This window comes from Petaurus breviceps, unplaced genomic scaffold (genome assembly GCF_028583685.1).
Source record: "Petaurus breviceps papuanus isolate PSGF00001 unplaced genomic scaffold, PetGlider_PUasm1.0 379, whole genome shotgun sequence".
In the NCBI taxonomy this organism is placed as follows: Eukaryota; Metazoa; Chordata; class Mammalia; order Diprotodontia; family Petauridae; genus Petaurus; species Petaurus breviceps.
In genome coordinates this window covers 737,159-760,269 of record NW_027186303.1, presented here as the reverse complement: position 1 = coordinate 760,269, position 23,111 = coordinate 737,159, and the positions used below count along the sequence as shown (strand labels likewise).

Sequence of the window (23,111 nt, the reverse complement as noted above, 5' to 3'; positions counted from 1 at the left end):
CTTGACAGTGGAGTTACAGTATCTGGCACAACCCTTGGTAGGAAATGTCTCACTCCCTATCTTGCGACCATAAATACAGTTGGATGTAAATAGGCTCTGGAAGGAGACCAAGGCAAGAAAGTGTGACCACAGTAAAATATGAAGGTAATTTAAAGAAAATCTGCCAACATTATTTGGGTTGTTAGGTGATGATCAAGTCAATAAGCCTTATTAGATGTAGTGTTTGCATATTTTGTCTCAATATTTTGGAAAGGGAGCTCCAAATCAATTAGCTTAGTTATGCCATTTGAGGGAACACACAGAGGTAGTGTCTACTCCAAGCAAAGCCAACATGTGTCCAACCAGGGTTCCAGAGGACTGCTGAAAGAGGGGGATATCCACCTCCTAATACACAATAAAACATGACCGTTGGGCAGATCTATTTTGCTCAGCTTTGCTTTTTGTTACAGGGATTTTTTTCTTTTTTTTTAAGTGGAAGGTGGCAAGTGGGAGGGAAAAGAAATAAATGCGTGATAATTGAAAAAAATTAACTGAATTTATACAGCAGATTTTTATGAGGTCAGTTCATTCTTTGTTTAACAAAGGAATTTCATTAAGAACTCATAAACTTCTTTTTTTCTGTATTTAGTAATTCTCTCTCTGCCTTTCTTCTCTCTCTCTTTCTCCTGTTAATAGCTAACCTTGTGCATGAATCACTGGATAGAGAACCAGCCTTAAGGTCAGGAAGACCTTAAGTTCAAATCCTAACTGACACACACAGGCTGTGTGACTCTAGACAGGTTATTTAACCTCTCTGTGTCCTGGGTAGCTCTAGAAGAGAACGGTTGGAGAGGACATGCTCACCTGACATTGGTCTAACACCACAAAATCCCTATTCTTATCTGTCATAAGAGGAGATGGAAACCTGGTGCCATGGCTGCCATATCCTTCCTGTGTGAGGAACTTTCCTAGGCTGTGTGACTCTGTGCAGCAAATTTCACACTCTCTTTTCTGGTCAGAAAATAAAAAAGGTCACAGAACGAAGTATGGGGGGAAAGTACCCAGTTAGATGACATGGGTTCGTTCAAACACTGTTTGTGATTTACTATTGTCTATGTGATCTGGGGAAGGCCATTGACCACCTCCTCAGTGTCTTCATTTGTAAAACGAAGGCTCTGGACTTGTGAACCTCTGGAGTTCTTTCTAGTTTTAAATCTATGATCTATGACATTTTGCCCCAATTTTTTTTTACTTTTGAAATAGAACTGTGATTTCAGTTTCCTTATCTATAAAATGTATCTGACAAAAGTATCTATATCCCAACATTGTATCCAATAAATGTATCTGACAAAAGTATCTATATCCCAACATTGTATCTGATAAATGTATCTGATAAAAGTATCCATGTCCCAACACTGTATCTTTTTTTTTTTTTGCTTTTTGGAGGGCAATTAGGGTAAAATGACTTGCCCAAGGTCACATGGCTAGTAAGTGTTAAGTGTCTAAGGCTGGATTTGAACTCAGGTCCTCCTGATTCTAGGGCCGGTGCTATATTCACCTAGCTGCACCTTCTCCCCCCAACATTATATATCTATATCTAAACATTGTTGCCAGGATAAAATGAAATAATTTTTGGAAAGCATTTTGGACAGCTTAAAGTGTTCTATAAACGCTATTGTTATCATTATTATCATTTCTATGGTGTAGGAAGTTCCTACTATCAATACAGACTAGTATATACTTTGCAACTTATATTCTTATAGGGCAATTGCCTGAGGCACTAAGAGGTCAAGTGACTTGTCCAGGGTCACCCTGCCAGATATTATCAAAGGCAGAATTTGAACTCAGGTTCTCCTAACTCCAAGACTTACCCCATATATCCCCTCCCTATCTGTTTTCAAATGAGTAAATTTTAAAATAAGAAAAAATAAATAGGGTAAGAGCTAGCCTTATAACATTCCAGTTAGAATAGGTACCTATTTTAAATGGAAAAACAAAACAAAACACAAAAAGGTAGCATGAGGAGGTGTGAAAACTCATCTACATTTCCAGGCTTTATTTGTAATCTCCTGTAACAGTTCCACTCACCAAGGGATCTGAGTTGGCAGGACACACACTCCAGTATACCATGCCGCAGCTCACACACGTGCCCTGAAATGAGACCAAGGAAGACTTGGACTGAGCTGAAACAAATAAGGAAAAGGCCAACTCCAGGCTGGGAAGGAGGGGTCCCAAGGCAAAGTAATCCTTTAGCTCTTTCATTTCCACTCTCTTCAATAGAATCTCAGAGGGAGGAGGGACCTTCGCAGCCTCTAAGCAAGAACCCATGACATACCAAATCCAAACATGTGCCATCCAGCTTCTACTGAAAGACCTCCAAGGATGGGGAACCCACCACCTCTTGAGGCAGCCCATTCCCCTTCCCCTGTCCCTTTGGGACAGCTCTGATTGTACAATTTTTTTTTTCCTGTTTGTCTCTTATAACTTCCTGTCACTGCTCTGAGCATTACCCTCTGGGTGACACACAAGAAATCTAATCCCTCTTCCACTTCGAATACTTGAAGACAGCAATAACATATCCCCTAATTCTTCTCTCCTTTGAGATTAATAAATATTCTCAGTTAATCAGATCCTAGATCTAAAGTGGAAAGGGACCTCAGAGGCCATCTAGTCCAACCCTCTTTTTTTTTACATATGAGGAAACTGAGGCCCAGAGAGATAATGGGATTAAGGGTCCAGAGCTAGAAGGACCCTTGGAGATCATCTTGTCTGAACTTCCTCATTTTAAAGATGAGGAAACTGAGGCCCAGAGATGTGACAAGTGAATTGAACAAGGTCACAGGTAGTAAGTGACCCTGGAAAAAATTTCAACCTAAGTTCTCTGGCTCCAAAGGCAGTATTCTTTCTTTTGGCTTATTTTCCTCCAGTAGATTCTCCTTCATCATGATTTCAAACTCTCTTCATCACCATGGTTGCTTTCATCTGGACACCATTCAGCTTATTAATATCTTTCCTAAAATATAGCTTTTAGAATGTAACACAATAATCCAGATGTGTCATTAAAAAAATAGACAAATTGTTCCCAGTCTTCCACTAGTCCTGGGCATGTTTCCCAGCCACTTCTCTCTGTAGCTTTTCCAGAAAATATTGAAACTTTTAAAAGACTCATTAAAATCCTCCTAAATCAGTTACAACAAATGGACAGTTATTCTTAGTAGCAGAGGACATTTGTAAGCTCTTAACTCTTATTACCCCTCTTCTGGAGGGAAACAGAGGTTTGTCTAGAGTTCAACCACCTTATTTTATGGTGAAAAACCCAAACCGAGAGAGGTCAATAATTGGTCTGAGGTCACACAGGTAGTAGCCACAGTTAAGATTTGAATTCAGATCTTTGACTTCAAATCCAGTCATGCTTTCACTGTACCACACCAACAATTCTCCAGACAATTCCTTCATCCTTGTATTTTCAACTCAGTGCCTGGGTTAGGATTAAGTGATCTGCCCAAGGTTACCCAAACAGTGAGCTCAAGTCAGAATTAGAACTCATCAGGATTGTAATCTAGAGCTGGAAATGGTGTCCAAGGCTCAGAAAAGGTAAAATGGCTTATTAACGTGACATGAGAGTGAAGGAGAAGAAAGCATGAGCATTTGAACTTGGGGCCTCTGATGGTTGGTTTAGGATGCTTCCCAATGGACCATGGTCCTGGCCTTTGATTTTAGCTTTCATACTCCATCTCCCCAGGGCTGCTGGCTTTCCTATGTGCAACTTCAATTCTTTATACTTTATGGCTACATATATATTTTCATGTATATTATATATTTCTTATTTTATGTATTTATATATATACTTTATAGCTTAAATCTACAACCTGTATCCATAACCAAGCCCCCTAGTACCTTTCCAGGTCTTTTACACCTTACTTTCCAACACATACCCTTAGATCCAGGGACACTAGCCAGACACATTGACCTTCTGGCTGTTCCACCAAGACGACCCTCCATCTCTCAGCTCTGAATATTCTCCCTGGCTGCCCCCTGTGTCTGGAATGCTCTTCTTCCTCCCCTAGACTCCTGACTTGCCATGCTTTCTTAAGTGCCAACTAAAATCCCACCTACTACAGGAAGCCTTCCCACTCCCTCTTCATTCCAGTGCCTTCCCTCTGTTAACTACTTCCTATTAATCCTATTATATCCTATTTATCCTATACACACATATTCATATATATGTATATATTTGTTTGAATTTGTCTCTCATATTAGATTATAAACTCCTTACGGGCAGGGTCCGTCTTTTGCCTCTTTTTGTATCCCCAGCGCTTAGCATGGCGACTGGCACATAGGTACTTAATAAATATTTTTTTGATTGATATAGGCTCTCAGCTGCACCCCAACTGTGTGACCCTGAGCAAGCCACTTAACCTCTGTCTGCCTTAGTTTCCTTATTTGTAAAATAGGGATAATAATAGCACTTATATCCCAGGGTTGTTGTGAGGATGAGTTAGGTATAAAAGCACTTTGCAAACCTTAAAACATTATATAAATGTTATTATTATTATCATCATTATTATTATAATTAGTAGTAGTAATAGTAGTAGTACCACCACCACCATAGGTCTGGATAGAATGCTATTCATCAGCCTGTGGTCAGTGACTACTTCCAACCCGTCCTCTCCCCATCCCCTTATAATCTACTTAATACATCTTTTTCTATCTACTTCTGAGCATTATTTTTCCCCAATTAATGAATATCCATTTCCCAACTTTTCCATCCCTTTAAGAAGCTTCCTTCTGGACCCTTCCCAATCCTCACCCAGGCATAATGCCTGATGAGGCCAGGGGTCTATTTCTACTTAGATGAGTCAGACAGCTGCTCTAGCTGCTCCCCCCTGTTTTGATGAGGAAGAAAAGTAATTTGGAAAAGTGAGAGAGGCAAGCATTGGGCTGGGGGGGATTTGTCTTTGCATCCCCTCACTATGATTCCAGGCCAGCTGAGCTTCCTCCCATTACCTTCTTCTTGGTAAGAAGCCCAGGGCATGATCACACCTCTGGGTTATAACTTATGACCATTCTAGGGAGGAATGTGGTTTTGGACAGGGATGTTCTCTCTCTGAGAAAGATGCTGAATGGCAACAGGGTGAGAATTACATCTGGTTACAGGGAATACTTTTTTTTTAATAGAGGAGATGCTTTGTGTTGCTTGATTGAACTTGTCAGGAGGTCTTGGCCATCTCTATGCATTTGGAGCCCATATTTTTCCATAGGTAATACTAAGATGATTCTCCCAGTGGCACAGACAACTCACTGGGAAGTAAGCACTTAAAAACAATGGATATCATTGGTTTAGCAGATCATCTGGAAGAAAACTTCCCCACAGTGAGATCTATTCCAAAGAAGAAAAGAATGTCTCTGCAGGTAATGAGTCACCTCCCAGGGTTCAAATCTCACTTACTCACTACTCTACTACACACTTACTCACTACTTTACTACACACAATCTGTGTGACCTTGGATAAGTCACATACCTAGCCTTCCTAGACTTCAGTTTTCTTATCTGTAAAATGAAAGGGTTGGACTATATGGTCCCTAAGTTTCCTTCAAACTTTAAATCTATGATCCTTTGGGTACCATTTCAAAAGAATAATAATTCTCAAGCTTGGAAAGAGACTCAAGGTCATCTAGGTTACAGTTCTTTGCAGTTCAAGAATTTTCTCTATAGCATCACTAATTGATGACATTTGGACACTTGCACTGACAGAGCTTATTGCTTCAGGAAGCAAGTCATTCTTTCATTGGGTGGTCCTTAGTGTTATAAAGTTCTTGGTAATTAGACAATTTATCTTCTATCCACTGGACCAATAAAGAATAAACCCCTTCCCTTTTTCCTCTAGAGCTTGAAGTGAGCACAGATGTAATCTAGACCAACTCCTTTATTTTTGCAGGTAATGAAACTGAGGCTGTGACAACTCTCAGAGGATCACGGATTTAGAGCTAGAAGTTACCTGATAAGGCATCCAATTCAACCTATTCTTATTTTTTAGCACTGATGCCCATAGAGGGAAAATGACCTTTTCCAAGGTCACCTAGATGCTACGTTAGGAGACTTGGGCCATCTCTTTGCATTTGGAGACCCAGTTTTCCACAGACACCACTAAGGTGTTTCTCCCAGTGGCCTTGCCAGTCCATAGGGAAGGAGGCACTCAGTGACAATTCCATGTGTAAAAAGAGGGGGCTGTATTAGATACAGAATGGTGGTTGAATTAGCTGAGCTTCAAGGGAGCATTATGAGACCAGAAGTAACTTCATAATTTTGTTGTGAGAGCCCATGAGGTACCAGCTGGAGAGCACTCAGGATAAGGCATGGCACTGACACAAAATATTATTACTTCAATAAATTTTAGGCTTGTGGTATCCATGGGAACCTGAAAAGCATCCATATGGCAGTGGGGGAACTTTAAAACATTCTGATTTCAACAGGATGAGTCTAAAGGTTACCATGGAAACCAGAGGAGACCCCCAAGGAGTTCATAAGCTCAGAGAACAACAGTATTTGACATTTCAAAAACACTGAAAACTGAGTTAATTGGTTAACTGACACATTTCTTATAAGGCATCAGTTTGATCTCCATTTTACAGAGGATAAAACTGAGGGATACTGAGACTAAATTACTGAGCAGGAACAGATTCTCATTGGCAGAGGGAGTTTCCTTACTGGGAGTTCCTGATGCCAATAAAAACAAAAGTCTGTGGAGCATATGTTTGTATGTGTACTTGTCACCCCCTAAGGATGTAAGCTCTTGGGACCAAGGATTGCCCCATTCTTTGTGTTTTTATCCCTACCACTTAGCACAATGCCTGGTACTTCACACAGGTGTTTAAAAATACTTGTTGATTGATTTCTCTCCTCTAGTCTAGTATTTTGAAATTTTCTCCTGCTTCCTGAGTAGCATTGGTCCTTGGTACACAGTGAATAAAATGAAGGGTAAGGCTTCTGAGGTCCTTGTTCAGTCCTGCTTAGCATGTCTGGGAGGGAGGTTTTCAGGAAGCTCTGGCTTTGGATGACCCTCAGACACTGGTTCTTTTACCCTGAAAAATCACTTAGTCTCTCTGAGACTCAGTTTCCTTGCATGTAAAATCAACGGCCTCTAAGGGTCCTTTCTAAGTCTAAATCTAGGATATTATGAGCTCATCTAGGTGTATCCTGTTGTCTGTCTCTGAATTGAAAGGAAAATCATGGTTTTGTATTTTGTTAGTCTCCAACCTCAGTCACTTCTAAGCTATGCAGCCTTGGGCAAGCCACTAAATTTCTCTATCGACTGGAAATCTAAGCTCCTGTGAACCTTACCAGCTTCATGTCCCTTTGTGTCTCATCACACCGATGGGGAAGAATGGGGACAATGGAGGGAGGGATGAGAACTCCGGCGAGGGTATAGATTCGACCATTTTTGGCCTCCACCTCCACTTCTTCCATGGCCACCTCGTTGGCCAGGATTTGTCCCTGTAGAAGAAAGAAAATAAGAGCATCATCAGTATTCCTTGGGAATCAAAGATCTTCCTGAGCTATTTTGTATTGTGGAACTACAATTCTTGGCATTGTTCCTGTGAAAGACAGTCTCTAAAAGAAAGGCCTGTCATAGTTAGGACACTTATGATAACACTACATTAATTTTTTTAATGGGATCTAAGTCATGTAGAGAGTTCCTGGTGAGGAAAACATAATTCCTGGCATAATTTTTCTCTCTCTTCTGTCTTACCTTTTTCTTTCTCCCTCCCTTTCTCTTCTTCATTCATTTACCCATTCATCTTCCAATTCATCCATCTATCTACCCACCCATCCAGCTATCCCATCCATCCATTCATTTTATATCTACTAACACAGATGAAACCTCCTATGGTCAAACTCAGATACAAATGGGGGCCAGCAAACCTCTCTGCTAGTAGTGTATTGGCCTATAAAATCCTACATCAACATCATCTATGTTTTATTGTATTTTTATTTATTTTGCCAGATATCTCCCAGTTCCATTTTAGTTTGGTTCAGGCTCTATTTGGGAGTGTTATGGGCTGCATGTGGTATGGTTCACATGTTTGACACATATATCAGAGCACTGATGAACTAAGTCACATAGCCAGTCTATGTCTTAACATGTGGTGTTTCCTTTCCCTTCTGATGATCCTAGATTCAAAACAATGGAATGTTGCTTTGGGAGGGAGCGGGGAGACCAGAAAAGGCCTCCTGTAGAAAGCAGTGTTTGAGTTGAACTTTGAAGGAAACTAGGTAAGCTAAGAGGTGAAGGTGATGGCGGGAGGGGGTAGAACATACTAAGCAGCCAATGCAAGGCCTCAAAAACAAGAGAGGGAACATTACATGCAAGTAACAGCACATGCATAGAAAAGGAGGAGAGTTTGGGCAACTAGATGGCACAGTGAATAGAGCACTGGCCCTGGAGTTAGGAGGACCTGAGTTCAAATCCGTCCTCAGATACTTAACACTTACTAGCTGTGTGACTTGAGCAAGTTACTTAATCCCAAATGCCCTGCCTTCCCCCATCCAAAAAGAAAAAAAAAGGAGAGGAACACATGAAAAGAAGACTGGAAAGAACACAGGATGAATTTAGAGCTGGAAGGGACCTTGGAGGCCATAGTGTCCAATCCCATTTATTTTATAGATGAGGCTCAGAGAAATGAAAGGACCCACCCAAGGTCACACATCTAGGAAATAGTATCTGACCGTAAATCTTTCTAAGCTTCTCTGCAAGATTTTCTCTGCCATCTAGCTGCTGATAGGAAAAACCTGGTCGTGAAGAGCTTCAAACTCCAAGTAGGGGAGGCAGTGAGTGTGGGACAGTCTAAAGGCATGGGGTCCAATACTAAATCTTGCATTGTATGATTTTTCCTCCATAGGTTTGCTTAACAGAATGAAGGCATTGGGTTATATGGTCCTTTCTAGCTTCAAGTCTATGATACTAGATATGATATTAGAGGTCATAAGAAGACCCTGGAATTCATAGAATAGAGGGAATGTCATGGTTAGATCTGTTTTTTAGGAAAATCACTTGGTCATCTATGTGGAGGTTGGGTTGGTTGGGTGGTCAGAGACTGACTTAAGCCATCTGTGAAATAACTTGGTGAACCAACTAATGACTGATTGATGCCAGAGCCAAGGGGACCGGTCCCAGAAGAAGAAGAACATTTGGACTTACATTGCTGGTTGTATTAAACTGGATGATCTGGTTGGCCATGCTTCTGATGTAGGGCTTGGAGATGATGTTAGCAACTTCCAGCTGAAATGAACCAATCATGATAAACACGCAGTCAAGACCAAGCCATTCTATCCAAGGTGCCATTGAGAAGGAAGGAAGCATTTCTATTTTTTCCTTTTTAAAAATGGGTCCTGAAGCTTTGGTGTGATGAAGATGTGTTGCCTTGAACAGTCCATTGATGAGGCCTTGATATCAGCCATGGGGGCAATGGGAAAGTTGCAGGAAGTGTTATTATTCAGGTATGGTTTAGACTGGATGGTTTCTGAGATCTCTTCCAGCTCTGAGAGTCTCCTTCTCCAGGTGTGGTTTCCCAGTAATCCAGAACCTCAGAGGTAATCCAATCCAACTGGTATTTGTACAAAGGAAAACCTCTGCAACCCATCCCCCAAATTGTCCTTCTGCCTTAGCTTGAGGACCTCCAGTAAGGAAGGACAAACCCATCTTCTCTAGAGGCAGTCCAATACACTTTTGGATAACTCTAATACTTACTAAGTTTTTGCTTTCATTAAGCCTAAATTTTTCTCTTTTGGGATTTTCTCTGCTTTTTTTTATCCTTAATCCCCATTCCACATGACATCCTTTCAAATACTTGAATACACTCATTGTGTCCCTGCTCAGTCTTTTCTTTTTCTCCAAGTTAAATATTCCCAGTCTTCCCTTCAACATATCTTGCTATAGTATGAACTTAAGGCCTTTTGCCATCCTGGTTGCCCTCCTCAAATAGAGGAAGTTAGGAGTTTTGGGCTTAGAGAAATCTCTTTTCTAAAGAACATCTCTAAATATTTTAACAATATTACAGATTTCTTGCCCCTACCCTCCTCTTGCCCCCAAGCATGGAAATGGAATACCCACCTGAGTAAAAGGGACAATATGATATCGGATAAGTTCCAGAAGCTTCTGAGAGCCCTGTGTAGAAGAAATAAAATGCGTATTTAAACAATATAGTGAATAAAAAGCAGGGTGATCTTTCAGGAGCCTCACCCCAGGGAAAAATAATTACATTCATTTTTAGAGAATCACAAATCTTGGAGAACTTTTAGCTCAACTCCCACATTGTATGGATGAGAAAACCAGAGGTAAAGTGATTTTGTTGTTGAGTCTTCCTGATTTCAGGCCTGGTGCTTTATCCACCACATCACCGAGCTGCCCTAGATAAAGTGAAGGTATAGTAGAATCACAGATCTGGAAGGATCCCAGAGTTCATCCTGCTGAACACTTTGACTTGCCTAAGGTTATACAGGCATTAATTGGCAGAGGCCATCAAATCCAGGTCCTTCATTCCAAATGCATTGTGCTTGGGTGATTCTGGTGGTGAGATTCCCATGCTACCTGTGGCATTCTTCTTGGAAACAGCAGATCTGTTTGGAACAGGCCCATTAACTATGCCAAGGAGCAACTCAAAAGAATAGCAAGGTATGTTTGCATCTGAGAAAATTTGCTTCCATACAGGGAATTCCTGCAGCAAGATTACTGAAGGGGTCAGTAGAGAGAAATGTCACTAGGAAGAGTAGAGAGAAGCTCCCTCTCAACCTCCCCACCTCCCATGTAGTCTCAGAAAGGATAAGCAGAAGGTGGGTAGAATCCCAAGTGTACAGGACAATCTTCCTGTTCTGGACAGTGCTAAATGAAGGAACGTTGCTGAGGAAAGAGGGCTGGATTTAGAGTCAGAGAACCTGGTTTGAATCCCATTTCAACTCAATTCCTTTGTGATCTTGGGTAAGTCTCTTAGCTCTTCTGGGCCTCAGTTTCCTTCTGTATAAAATGAGGAGATTGGAGCAGATTGTCTGGGAAGTTCCTTCTGATTCTATAGATATCAACCTATGGCACTCTCTGTTTAGTGGGAAAATACTGACATTACTAACCTCCAACTCATTCTTTGGTGGTCTGCCAAGCATGTAATCTTCTTTGGTCTGAGGCTGCCCTGGGTCTCACTGCCCATTGTTATACAAAGTGACATCCAACTGGAAAAATAGAGGAAACCACAACAAAGGCAGAATTTCCTCTGGAGGCCATCATGATGGCATCCAAAGCCAGTCTGAGAGAAAGCTCTGGGATAGAAAAAGGATCCTGCTTCCCTGTGGCAGCGGTTTCTGACTGAATTTTTAAGTAATTTCAGAGGTGAGAAACAACATTTCTCATAGTGTGATCTCTTAAAACCCTCTCAGGGGTCAAAATAATTTTCAAGATAATACTCAATAGATATAATTCTTATAAACTAAAGTTCTTTGGTGGCGGGTATACTCAATAATTTGTAAGACTGTGAACATTTCCTGAGACCAAAATGTCTGATAATTGCCAGTATAATGGAAAGAACATCAGGGACATTTGTCCAAATCTTGTCTTTTTTCTTTATTAGTTGGGTAATCTTGATCAAATCACTAAACTCCTAAGGACCTCATTTTCCTCTTCTGTAAAATAAGGGGAGTTGGCCTCCACGAGGTTCCTTCTAGGTTGAAATCTCTGATCTTCTGAATCAGGAAGTCAGGCTGTGCCACTAATTCCCAGTGGGACCCTGGCTCTCTGTTTCTTTATCTGTAAAGTGAGAGTTTAGATCAGGAGTTCTTAACCTGGGGTCCAAAAGCTTGTTTTTAAAACCTATTTTGATAACTAGTTTTCAACATAATTGGTTTCTTTTATATTCTTATGCATTTTTAAAAACATGATTTTGAGAAAGGCTCCAAAGACTTCACCAGAATGATGGCCAGAGAGGTTCAGAACAACAAAAAGATGCCAGAAACTCCAACCTAAGTGATTGGTAAGGCCTCTTTCACCCTAATCTCTAATCACCTCTCTACATGTGTCTTTCTTCAGCTAGGGATTAAAAAAATAAGAGCTGATACATAAAATTCAAGATGCTCTCCATACATGATCTCCTTTGAGTCTTGCAACAATAAAATCAAGGGAGGTAATTGTAAGAGTGGTAGGGATTGTTCCTTTGACCTCAATGGTCTTTGGAAATTCCAGGGGAGGAAACTCTTTCCACCAATAGAAGTTGGCATCTTCTTGCAACTGATCATCTTAGGGGGTTGCTTTGTGCACTAGAAGGCTAAGAGACTTGCTTAGAGTTCCATAACTATAAGGTACACTCTCTATAACTTATAGTTTGGAGAATGACCTGGGTCACAGAATTTAAAGACCATTAAGGTCCTATGGCTAGCATGTCTCAGAGGGAGATCAGTATGTATCAGAAGGATGACTTGTGCCCAGAACTTCCTAACTCTAAGACCAGCTTTCTAGCTACTATGCCAAAATGTCTCTAGTGATAATAACAGGTATAATGGGGAATAACAGTATTATTAACTCCATTTTACAGATAAAGAAATTGGGGTCAAGAGAGGTAGAGGGCTTTGTCTGTGGCCACAAAGGAAGTTTCAGTCATTGATTGAACCCAGGCCTTCTTGACTCTATGTTCAGTATTCTAGACACCAAGCCTCTATCATTTTTTCTTCTTTTTGGAGGGGGGGGGGCAGGTGAATCAATTGGTGTTAAGTGACTTGCCCAAGGTCACACAGTTAAGTGTCAATTATCTGAGGTCAGATTTGAACTCAGGTCCTCCTGACTTGAGGGCTAGTGCTCTATTCACTGTGCCACCTAGATGCCCCAAACCTCTATCATTAGAAGTCCATTAATAGGACTGAATTCAGCACCATATTAAACTCTGCTTTGGCTTATCCAGGACATAGAGACAAACAGGATATGTTTCCAGGTATTTTACTGTCCACTTATCTTTTGGTGCCACATCTCTGACATGCACATTCTTGCTGAAGTGATGACAATGACCTCCTTAGTGGTGGTCCAGAGATAAAAGTGCCCCACTAAAGGAAGGGCAGCAAGAGAGGGCATTTCTATCAAAGTCTTGGACATAAATCCACTGGCTCCCATTTTATCCTGAAAGTATTTGTGGATTAAAGAGAAGGTTGCTCTCATACTCTATTGTTTCTGTCTGATTCCAGAGCAAAATCCAAAATTTGGCTCTCTAGTCAGCACTCATATACAGGGAGTTACCAAAGTCCTGCCATACTCTTAAGATACACTAAGACTTTTGGGGAATGTTATGGCCCTGATGATCATAGAATCAGGGCCAGGGTCTTATTAGACATTGATACTGGCATGTAAACAATATCTCTTGTGGGCTGTCTGTAGGAGAAAGCTAAAATCTCTGAGGTAAACCAGTTTAAAAGGAAGAGAAACATCAAATGTAAATTTAAAATAGGTATTTTTGGGCCTGGGGAAAATTAAGGAGGGAATCCTTTCCCTTTTGTCCTAGAAAACCCATTCAGAAAGTTAGGATAATGTTTCCATCAAGGCAGATGTTTATTCCTCTCCAACAGGATGACAAGCCTTTCCTAATTTAGCCAGGTTGGTCCTCAGATGACAGATAAGCAATCCATCAAGAGAGGAAGATTTTTCAGCCCTGCCAGAGCTTGTATTCCCTTATCAAAGCCTTCAAGAACCCAAAAGTCTAAAGTAAAAAACAACAACAATATACTTTCTTCTCTTTGAGGAGTAGGAGAGAAAAGAGGTTCTATAATTCCAAGCAGAAGGAAGATGGGAGTACAGCAGAGAGAGCTTGGGATTTAAAGGGCCTTGATGCAAATGTTGGTTCTGCTACAATTAGCAGTGTCATCTTGGGTAAGTCATTGGGTAAGTAATTTTCCCCCCCAGGCTTCAGTTTTCTTATGCATAAAATGAGGGTGGTTGGGTTAAGGACCTCTGAAATTTCTTCCCTCTAAATCAATGATCCTCCAGATTTCAATAACCAAAGAGGGAGGAGAGCAGACCTTAGCAAAAGGCAGACTTGAGAAGAAAAACAGGGATAAGTATCTTTTTCTCCCTTCTTGGTAGTTTCTTGAGATTTGCTAGTATTTTGTTCCTCCCCTCCCACATGCCTGAAGACATTTTATATGTACTTAAATATTTATGAATGGGTTGTTTCCCCAGAAAGAATGTGAGCTCACTGAGGGTAGGGCTATTTCAGTTTAGTTTTTGTATCCTCAGTGCTTGGTGTATATAATAATTCTTATTAATTAAGATAAATGCATAAGCTTGCATGTAAGGTGGACTCAAACACACTCTAAAGTCTTAAAAATGTTTTAGTGTTTTTTAAAATTAATTTTAAAGTTTAGTTTAAAAAATTAAGTTTGAAAATGTTTTGTGAACATGTCAAATCGCTTGTTTTCTCAGTAAGGGTAGAAGGGGAGAAGGGAAAGAGGAAAGGAGAGAATTTGGAACTTAAAATTTAAAAAGAATGAATACTAAAATTGCTTTTACATGTAATTGAAAAAATATTTAAATACAAAAATTAAGGTTAGTAGATTTAGTTTCTTGATTGTCCTTGACATCAAAAACTTTTTATTTATTTTTGCTTTTTGGAGGGGGAAGGGCAGGGCAATTGGGGTTAAGTGACTTGCCCAAGGTCACATGGCTAGTAAGTGTTAAGTGTCTGAGACCGAATTTGAACTCAGGTCCTCCTGATTCCAGGTCTGGTGCTCTATTCACTCTATTCATTACTTTTCATGATGGAATATTCAACAAATGTTTGCTTTAAACCAAAATTCCTTGTGTTCACACCTTATGGAAATGTGCCAGCCAGGTCTGTGGTCAGGAGGAAGAGTGAGAGTAGGTGAGAAGTCCTGAAATGTGACAATGCTAAGGATAAACCAGCAAGAGAAGTTTGGGCACCAAAGATAAGCTGGGGGAAGCTAAAGGGAACATAGCAAGAAACTGAATGATCCTCCCAAATTGGTCATTTTCTATTCCACTTATGTCCCAGGGATTTATTTCTTTACCTTGCTCTAAAGCACTATCTGCAAAGTTAATATTTAAGGCTTATTTAAATTTACCTTTAACTTTTAATATGTCAAATATGGAAAAATTATGCTGTATTTATAGTTGCTCCAATAGAGCGCCATCTTCTGGTATCTCAGGAAAAGTACAAGAATTGGAAGAAACCAAGAACTGGGAGGTACACTCCTGTCATCTGGTGGCAGTGACCTGAAGTGCAGAGAAGTGTCCAAAATCTTTCTCTTTAAGGACTTAAACTACAAAAATTAAATGCCAGAATCACAGATCATAGATCTAGAGCTGAAAAGACCTTGGTATCCATCTAGACCAACCTGCTCATTTTTACAGATAAGGAAACTGAGGCTCAGAGAAATTAAGTGACATTTCTAGGGTCATGAGACTAGTCAAATGTGAGAAGTGGTATTAGAAAGCTCCAGAGTCAATGTTCTTTTGGTGGAAACTCTTAATTTAACAAAAATTTCCAAGTTAAATACTGAATCTCTTCAGGCTAGAAAAATTGATATCAATATATCCTTGACTATGGATTTGGGAAATGTTTGCTTTTTTTTTTTTTTAAAGTATGTATCAAAGAAATTACCAAATTTGTAAAATAAGATTATAACAACTGAGGATTATGGTTTTAGGGTGGGAAGGGATCTCAGAATCTATCTAGTGCAATCCCTTCCTTTTTATATATAAAGAAACTGAAATCTAGGGAAATGAAATTTCCACAATGAAATACCACAGAGGTAATATGTGGCTGAGGTTGGATTTGAACCCAAGTCTTCTGACTCTAAATACCTCATTCTTTACCTTGAACTACACTGCTCTTACTAGTTATTGCATCATATAGTGTTAAATTCTCCTCTAAAACACAAAGTAAATTGACTTTAATTTTTAAATCAAGAACATAAATGTGCCAAAAATTCAATTTTTGTAAATTGGGTAATTTTTGGGGAATGTCTGGGAACATTTAGTTAAATTCTGTGGTCCTCGTGGAGAGAAGCTTTTGATATAGCTATCAACATCATAACATTAAGGTGTGTCAAGTACTTTCCATGCATTATCTCCTTTTATTATTAGACATGGGGGATGGGTATGAGAATTGTGGGGTTCTGGGTGCCTTAGGAGAGACAAGGGCACACAGTGGGGGTGCTCAGAGTAACCTTTACAACTTACAACTTGTTTGACGTCAAGAGACTCAGTTCAGCCTAGTTGCTGCACTGTCTGAAAGTTGTCTTTGAAAATGGGGTAGGGTGAGCTGCAAAGAGTTGTTCTATTCTTCACATAGCACTGTCTTGCAAAGTGATTCAAGTAGAGCTGAGTGTATATACCAAGATTGTGTAAACACAGCTGGAGGCAGCCATGCTGTCCTTGGGTAAATCATCTAATCTTTTCCAGCCTCAGTTTCCTTCTCTGTAAAATGAGGTTAGACTGGATGGTTTCTGAGGTCCTTTCCAGTTCTTGGCTACCATCTTCCCTAGCTGTGTGACCTTGGACAAGTTACTTCGTCTCTAATTAAAAAGCATTTATTAAGTGCCTACTGTGGGTCAAGCACTGGGCTATCTGCTAGGGACACAAAAAAAGGCAATATCCTCTTAGATGCCAAACCTAGTTCCTACTCTCAAGGGGCTTATTGTTAAATGGGGAAGGTGATTTGAAAATAATTAGGTGCAAACAATTATGATCACTATATATCACATACATTGTTATATAATTGTTATGTTATTATGATGTAAAAGTATATACAATATAATAATGCAAAGGTTATATTATCACATTAAATTGTCATATTATATAATATACTAGCTAGCATTTAAATAGAGCTTTAAGGTTTGCAATCAGATTTTAATTATTATACTAATATATAATTCCTTATTATAATACAATTATGTGATAATTATATGTGGTTACAATTAATATAAAGATTATATTATCATCTATTATATTGTCACATTATATAACTACTATTCTTTACATAGTGCTTTAAGGTTTGCAAAACACTTTACAAATATTATCTCATCTTATTCTCACAACAACTCTATTAATACCTACATTTTATAGATGAGGAAGCTGAGGCAGACAGAGGTCAAGTGACTTGACTGGCTAAGTAAGTGTTTGTGGTTGGATTTGAACTCAGGTCTTCCTGACTCCAGATTCAGGTCTCTAACCTTTGTGCCAGGAGTTAACATTCCACTATCAAAGTATGATTGACCCCAGTACCTCTGCAGAGAGGAGATAGTTCAGAATGCCATCTTTCATGTTGTTCAATGCTTCATCACTTGGAACGAAGATGGTATATGGTCCTCCAATGCCACCCTCATCTAAGGCTTGGCCCACATTTGTTACCTGAATTTGACAAAGGAAGACTTATGGACAGTCAAGCTTGGACATGTGTTTGTAAACATTCCCCAGGATTTCATGAGAGACATGCAGAAACCTACCTCCAACAGGGAACTGAATCTGCTGTATCTTGGCTGCAGCATTGCCATTATGGTTTGCTTAAGGGGGAAAAAAAGACAAATGCACTATTTTACCACTTAGGTTTTGTTTAAAAAAATTAGTGAGGAGAAGGTGCTATGCATTAAGATATTAGACCTAAAAGACATATGATTCGAGAAATATTTCAGTATTGTTGAGAAGTAGCTTCCAGATGGGTCATTCTATAGAGGTTAATTGAGTTGACCAGCCATAGTCTTCTTGTGCAAGGCATGCTGGGTAAATTCCCAAGTATCAGACTAATGGGTTATTGCAAGTACTATTATAACAGGCAAGCCCTCTCCATCATGGAAAAGTACAAAAAAGTCACCTTTGTTCAATAAATATTGTTAAATGTTCTCCCACCATCTACACTGAATCACCTTTTTATTGTTTAGTCATTTTCAGTCACACATGATTCTTCATGACACCATTTGGGCAAAGATACTGGCGTGGTTTGTCATTTCCTTCAGTTAATTTTCCAGATGAGGAAACTAAGGCAGAGTTAAGTTACTTGCTCAGGGTCACATAGCTAGTATCTGAGGTCCTATTTGAACTCAGGACTTACTAATTCCAGGGCCATTGCTCTACTTACTGTACCACCTAGCTGCCCTTATACTTCTATCACCTGGGAGAGTTGACCTCTGATACCAATTGTAGTTTCACAGTTACTTGGGTCTCTTGTAAGGGAGGCTGTGAAGGACATTCAGCTTTGTAAGGAGATCTTTATGGTTTGTGTATGATGCATGGATACTTGAGAAGCACACTGGAAAGAAGGCTGGTTTAAGGCAGACCCTAAGTTCAAGTCCCAGCGAGGTCACTTACTACCCATGTAATCTTAAGCAAATCACTGACCTTAACTGGGATTCAGTTTTTTTTCAGCTGTACAAAGAGAGTTGGGGTGTATAATCCATAAGGTTCCTACTAATACTAAATCTATTATCCTCAGTTTTTTGGTCTTAGAGATATCTGAGTGGTTCCCCAAAGCCTGCTGAATGAATTTGATTCAACAAGCATTGGTTACATGCCTACTGTGTGCCAGGTGCTATGTTTGGTTCTGGGGATAAGGATGTAGAAATAAAACAAGCCTTGCTCTCAAGGAGCTTACAGTCTACCAAGCATCAAAGGTACATGCAAATGATTAGATAAAAATAAATATAAAATGACCTCTAGGGCAAGTAAAGTGTCATGGATACTGATAGTTGGAAGATTTTTCCTAGCCTTGTGACTCCCATTTACCTTATTTCATATTTCTTAGGATTCACGAATTTCAGAGAAGAGACTTTCAAATCGGCTTAAGCTAACCTGTCTATATTCCATCATGTTTACCACACTCCAGCTAAACTGCATTCACTTGTCCCCTACATACATTCTGTGCTGTCTTGTCCTTTGCTCACTCCCAGAATGCTCTTCTTTCCCCGTCTTTCCCTTTTGACTTCCTACCCATCCTTCATAGAGGTCGTCACTTCTATGATTTTTCACAAATGGAAGAAATTCCTCTGGATTTGAGTTGATAGCACTTTAAACTGCTTTTAGACACTTATTGTGCTCTCCCGTGTACTATTTTTATCTATCCGTATGCTTTATTTTTGAATATTACATATAATAGGGGCTTAAACATGTTTGTTGAATGAATGGCTGGAAAAATCCAATACTGCAAGAAGTATGACCCTAAGATGAGGAGCAGTGGATAAAGAGCCAACTTTGAAGTCAGAAGAGTTGGGTTCAGGTCCTGCCTTTGGCACAGATGGGCAGTGTGACTTTGGGTAAGTCACACTATCGTAGTCAATTCTCTAAGTCTATAACATTGAAGAACAGATGGCAATTTGCATTGGTAGAAGGAGTAACTTCATTAGGAATTCACTATATCAATGAAGTTATACATCAGATCAATAAGAGATAGTCATAAAACAAACCCTTTCCTTCTTATTTTGTGCTTTTCTATTTAGATATTGTTCTTTAGGGCAATAGAAAAGAGCATCATGGGATCAGAGATTTAGATCTGGAAGAGATCTTAGAGTCCAACTTTCTTATTTTAAAAGGGAGGAAACTGAGGCAGAGATTGACTTATACAATGTCCCATGCTAAGAGTCAAGGCAGAATTTGAACACGGGGTTCTTGGCTCTAATCCCTGTGCTCTCTTCACGGTATCACCAAAATATCTAAGTTAATATAATTTTAAACTCTGATTTCTCACCTCTGTGCTGCTCTCAAATACAGGTGCCATCTTGTCCATGGCCTTATCAATGATGTGCAAGAGTCCATTGGAGGCAATTATATTCCCTTGTATGATCTTCCCTTTCTTTTTTCCTCCACTGAGCTTGAGCCTAAGTTGATTGTCCTAAAGAAGTGAAAGGAATGCTTGTTAACAGTGTGGTGTAATGGAAAGAATATTGAATCAGGAGTCACAGGATTTGAGTTCTAGGCTCAACTTCATTCTTCATTAACTACAAGGCATTGGATGGCTGGACATTTGAATATCATAAAATGTTATAGAGATATAAAATATTAATATAGTATTAGTTCTTATTTGCCTAGGTATTTGTGAGGGAATAGTCACATTTTGGAAATAATGAACTCATGGGAATAATGACAGCTGAAAAATCTGCAGTGAATTTCCTTTAAATAATGCTGGCTAGGAGAAGTAGGGGTGGCCCTTAGTGAAGGAAGGAGTCTAAGTTTGCCTTTTTTTTTTTAAAAAAAAAGAGCATTAGGAAAGATGGAAGGTTAAGTCAGAGGGGATAGATAGAACTCCAGCAATCTAAAATAAATACAGCCTATTTCCTTTTCCTTAAAAGTAATGCTGATCTTGCTTTGTACCCATCCTACCAGGAAACAGATTGCATGCTCAATTTCTTTCCAGTTCCAAGTTGAATGATTCCCGCTCTCCCTATCTCTCTCTCTCTCTCTCTCTCTCTCTCTCTCTCTCTCTCTCACACACACACACACACACACACACACACACCTCCATTTAATAACCTAGGTTCTTCCTCTTGGTGGATGGTCTTTCTGAATTGCTGCAGCCCAACCAGGTCCTGAGTATTGCTAAACTTAACTGGGCTATACCTTAGGGAACAGGTAAGAAGGCTACCTGGGACTCATGTCTACTTCAGCTAAGAAAGCTAAAAAATAATATCATATATTTCTATAGAACTTGAAGGTTTATATAAGGATTTATATGTATTCTATTATTTAATCCTCACAACAACCCTATGAAGTGGGTGCCATTATTATCTGCCTTTTACAGATAAGAAAACTGAGGCTGATGGAGTTTAAGTGACTTGCCCAGGGTCACACATTGTGTCAAAATTAAGGAAAGGATGTTCTTCGTAACTATTATAGCTTCTAAAAAAACGATAAAGTGAAATGGTTAGATGAGGGAAACCTATTTGAGAATTATTCTCCATGTCCTTATCCCAAGCTTCTATCTAATTTAGGGTTAGAAAGTCCCTTTTTGCTTCACAAATTCTTGATTGTCAGTCTTATTTCCTCTGCAAAGGAAGGAAGAGTTAAAAAGTTCCTTCTGAAGAAACCATAAAAGGCTGGGTCTGAGGTACTGTGCTTTTCCTCAACCCCACAATGATCCTCTGGGTCTTCCATGCAAATGAATATGTGGGAGAAGGCAAGCATTCAAAAAAAGTTATGTGAGTCTACTGGGAAGCCAGGGCCCTACACCCCAATTCCTTTTCTTAAGGTACTTCATTTTGCCACAGAAATAGTTGCCAAAAAACTTCTCAGGTTTTGCTGTCTTAAAGCTTTTTGTACTATAAATGAAAGTAAGAGACTTTAAATTTGAATTAAAATCCAAGACTTAAAAATATGAATAAAAAACATCAGGTTTTCTTACCTTGTCTTCACTGAATATTTCCCCTGACTTCCCAGTCAAGGTATAAAAGGTGTTTGTGCTGTTCAGTCCTTCAATGTCTACCTGGCCAGCGATGATGTGAAGTTTCACAAAGTACTTAGCATTCTTTTTATCCATCAAAAGATCCTTGACCTAAGAAAAGTAGAGAGTGGTTTCCCATCTTCTTTAACAAATCCTTTGCACTGCAGCTGGGCAGAGCCAAGGGGTCCCAATGACTGTTTGCATTCATACAATTCATTCAGTCAATATTCATTTATTAACTACTATGTATGTGTTGGGCACTTCCCTGGGAGTTATGGAAGGAGAGAGAGGGAGATGAAGATAAAAACAAGAGTCCTTGTCCTTAAGGAACCTGTGCAGTTCTGTGGAGGGAGGGCTGGCTCTGAAGTCAGAGGGTCTGGGTTCAAATTCTGCTTATGATATTGTCTACCAATATGATCTTGGGCAAATCATTTAACCTCTGGGCTTCAGTTTCCTCATTAGTAAAAGGGGATTGTATTAGATGGCCTATGAGGCTCCTTTTAGCTCTAGATCTATGAGCATCCAGATCCTAAGTATAGACCATTACCCTAAGCCATTGTCACATGAGAGATAGCCTAAATCAAGTCAGGAAGATTTGGTTTCAAGTCTGAATTTTGACACACAGAAATGGCTGCCAACTAAGTTTTATGGCTAATTTTATGCCCCTGGGCAAATCATTGGTCTCCAGAGAACAAATTAATAATATTCATAAAGCACTTTGCATAGTGCCTTGCACTTAGGGGGTGTTTATTTCTTTCCCACTAGTGGAAACACTTAGACATTTTGCTTTATGACATTTTTGTTTTATGAATTTGGATTAATATTGAATTATACATTATTATACATTTGGAATGATGGTCTCCTAATATACATTATTACTTAACTTCCTGGTGGCCATCTCCTCATCAATTGCTTTACCACTTGGACCAGAAACCATTCTCTGGAATTTTCACCTCTGGAGCACCCATCCTGGGACACTACTGTCTTAAATGATGAATGTTTCATGGCCCAGTCTATCAGGTATTTATACTGCCCTTCTCTCCCATATCCTCTGCTTACCTTCCCTGAATCTGTAATCAAATCAACACCACCATTGTTTCCTGAAAAGGTCTGACATTCTGGCTCTACTCATTTTTCCTCGAAATCCTCAAACCTCAGTGACCTTCCTTAGCCATCATTCCCCATATGAATTGTCTCCCCCATCAGAATGTAAACTCCTTGAGGGTAAGGACAGTTCATAATTTTGTATTTGTATCCCCAGTGCTTAGAACACAGTGCTTGGCAAGTAGGGCATGCTTAATAAATGCTTTTGTTTCCATTCCTACTGGTTCAACCTTGAGCAAATCTTAGTTCTCTCATCAGTATAATGAAGGAATTGGACCAAGTGAGCCCTCAGATCCCTTTCAGCTTGACCTCTACCATTCTGTGATTTTATGTGCATCTCATAAATCACATATGCTTAGAACTTAATTAAGGTCTCACAATCTTTGCCCAGATCCCCTTGCCAAAATGAATGCCTGTAGCAGGAGAAATGGTCCTTGGGGTCTTGAATAGGGACTGGTTTTTACCACCACCAGAAAGAGCATCAGGAGCACCATCACCACCATTGCCACCATCACCGCTATCACCATCATTGCCACCATCACCACTATCACCATCATTGCCACCATCACCAATATTCCCACCATCACCACTATCACTACTATTACCACCACCACCAATATT

General features: G+C 39.6%; 1 protein-coding gene across 1 annotated transcript in view; it reads right to left on the bottom strand.

Moving 5' to 3' along the window:
- STAB2 (stabilin 2) overlaps positions 1-23,111 on the bottom strand; it is a 166,431-nt gene that overhangs the window by 117,375 nt on the left and 25,945 nt on the right. The window contains exons 12-20 of the mRNA XM_069099363.1: positions 21,348-21,497; positions 19,698-19,841; positions 17,467-17,523; positions 17,246-17,371; positions 10,091-10,144; positions 9,179-9,259; positions 7,321-7,473; positions 2,068-2,130; positions 1-96 (exon numbers count right to left, since the gene is read on the bottom strand). Coding sequence (XP_068955464.1) covers positions 1-96; positions 2,068-2,130; positions 7,321-7,473; positions 9,179-9,259; positions 10,091-10,144; positions 17,246-17,371; positions 17,467-17,523; positions 19,698-19,841; positions 21,348-21,497 — 924 coding nt within the window. The remainder of the gene's footprint in view (positions 97-2,067; positions 2,131-7,320; positions 7,474-9,178; positions 9,260-10,090; positions 10,145-17,245; positions 17,372-17,466; positions 17,524-19,697; positions 19,842-21,347; positions 21,498-23,111) is intronic.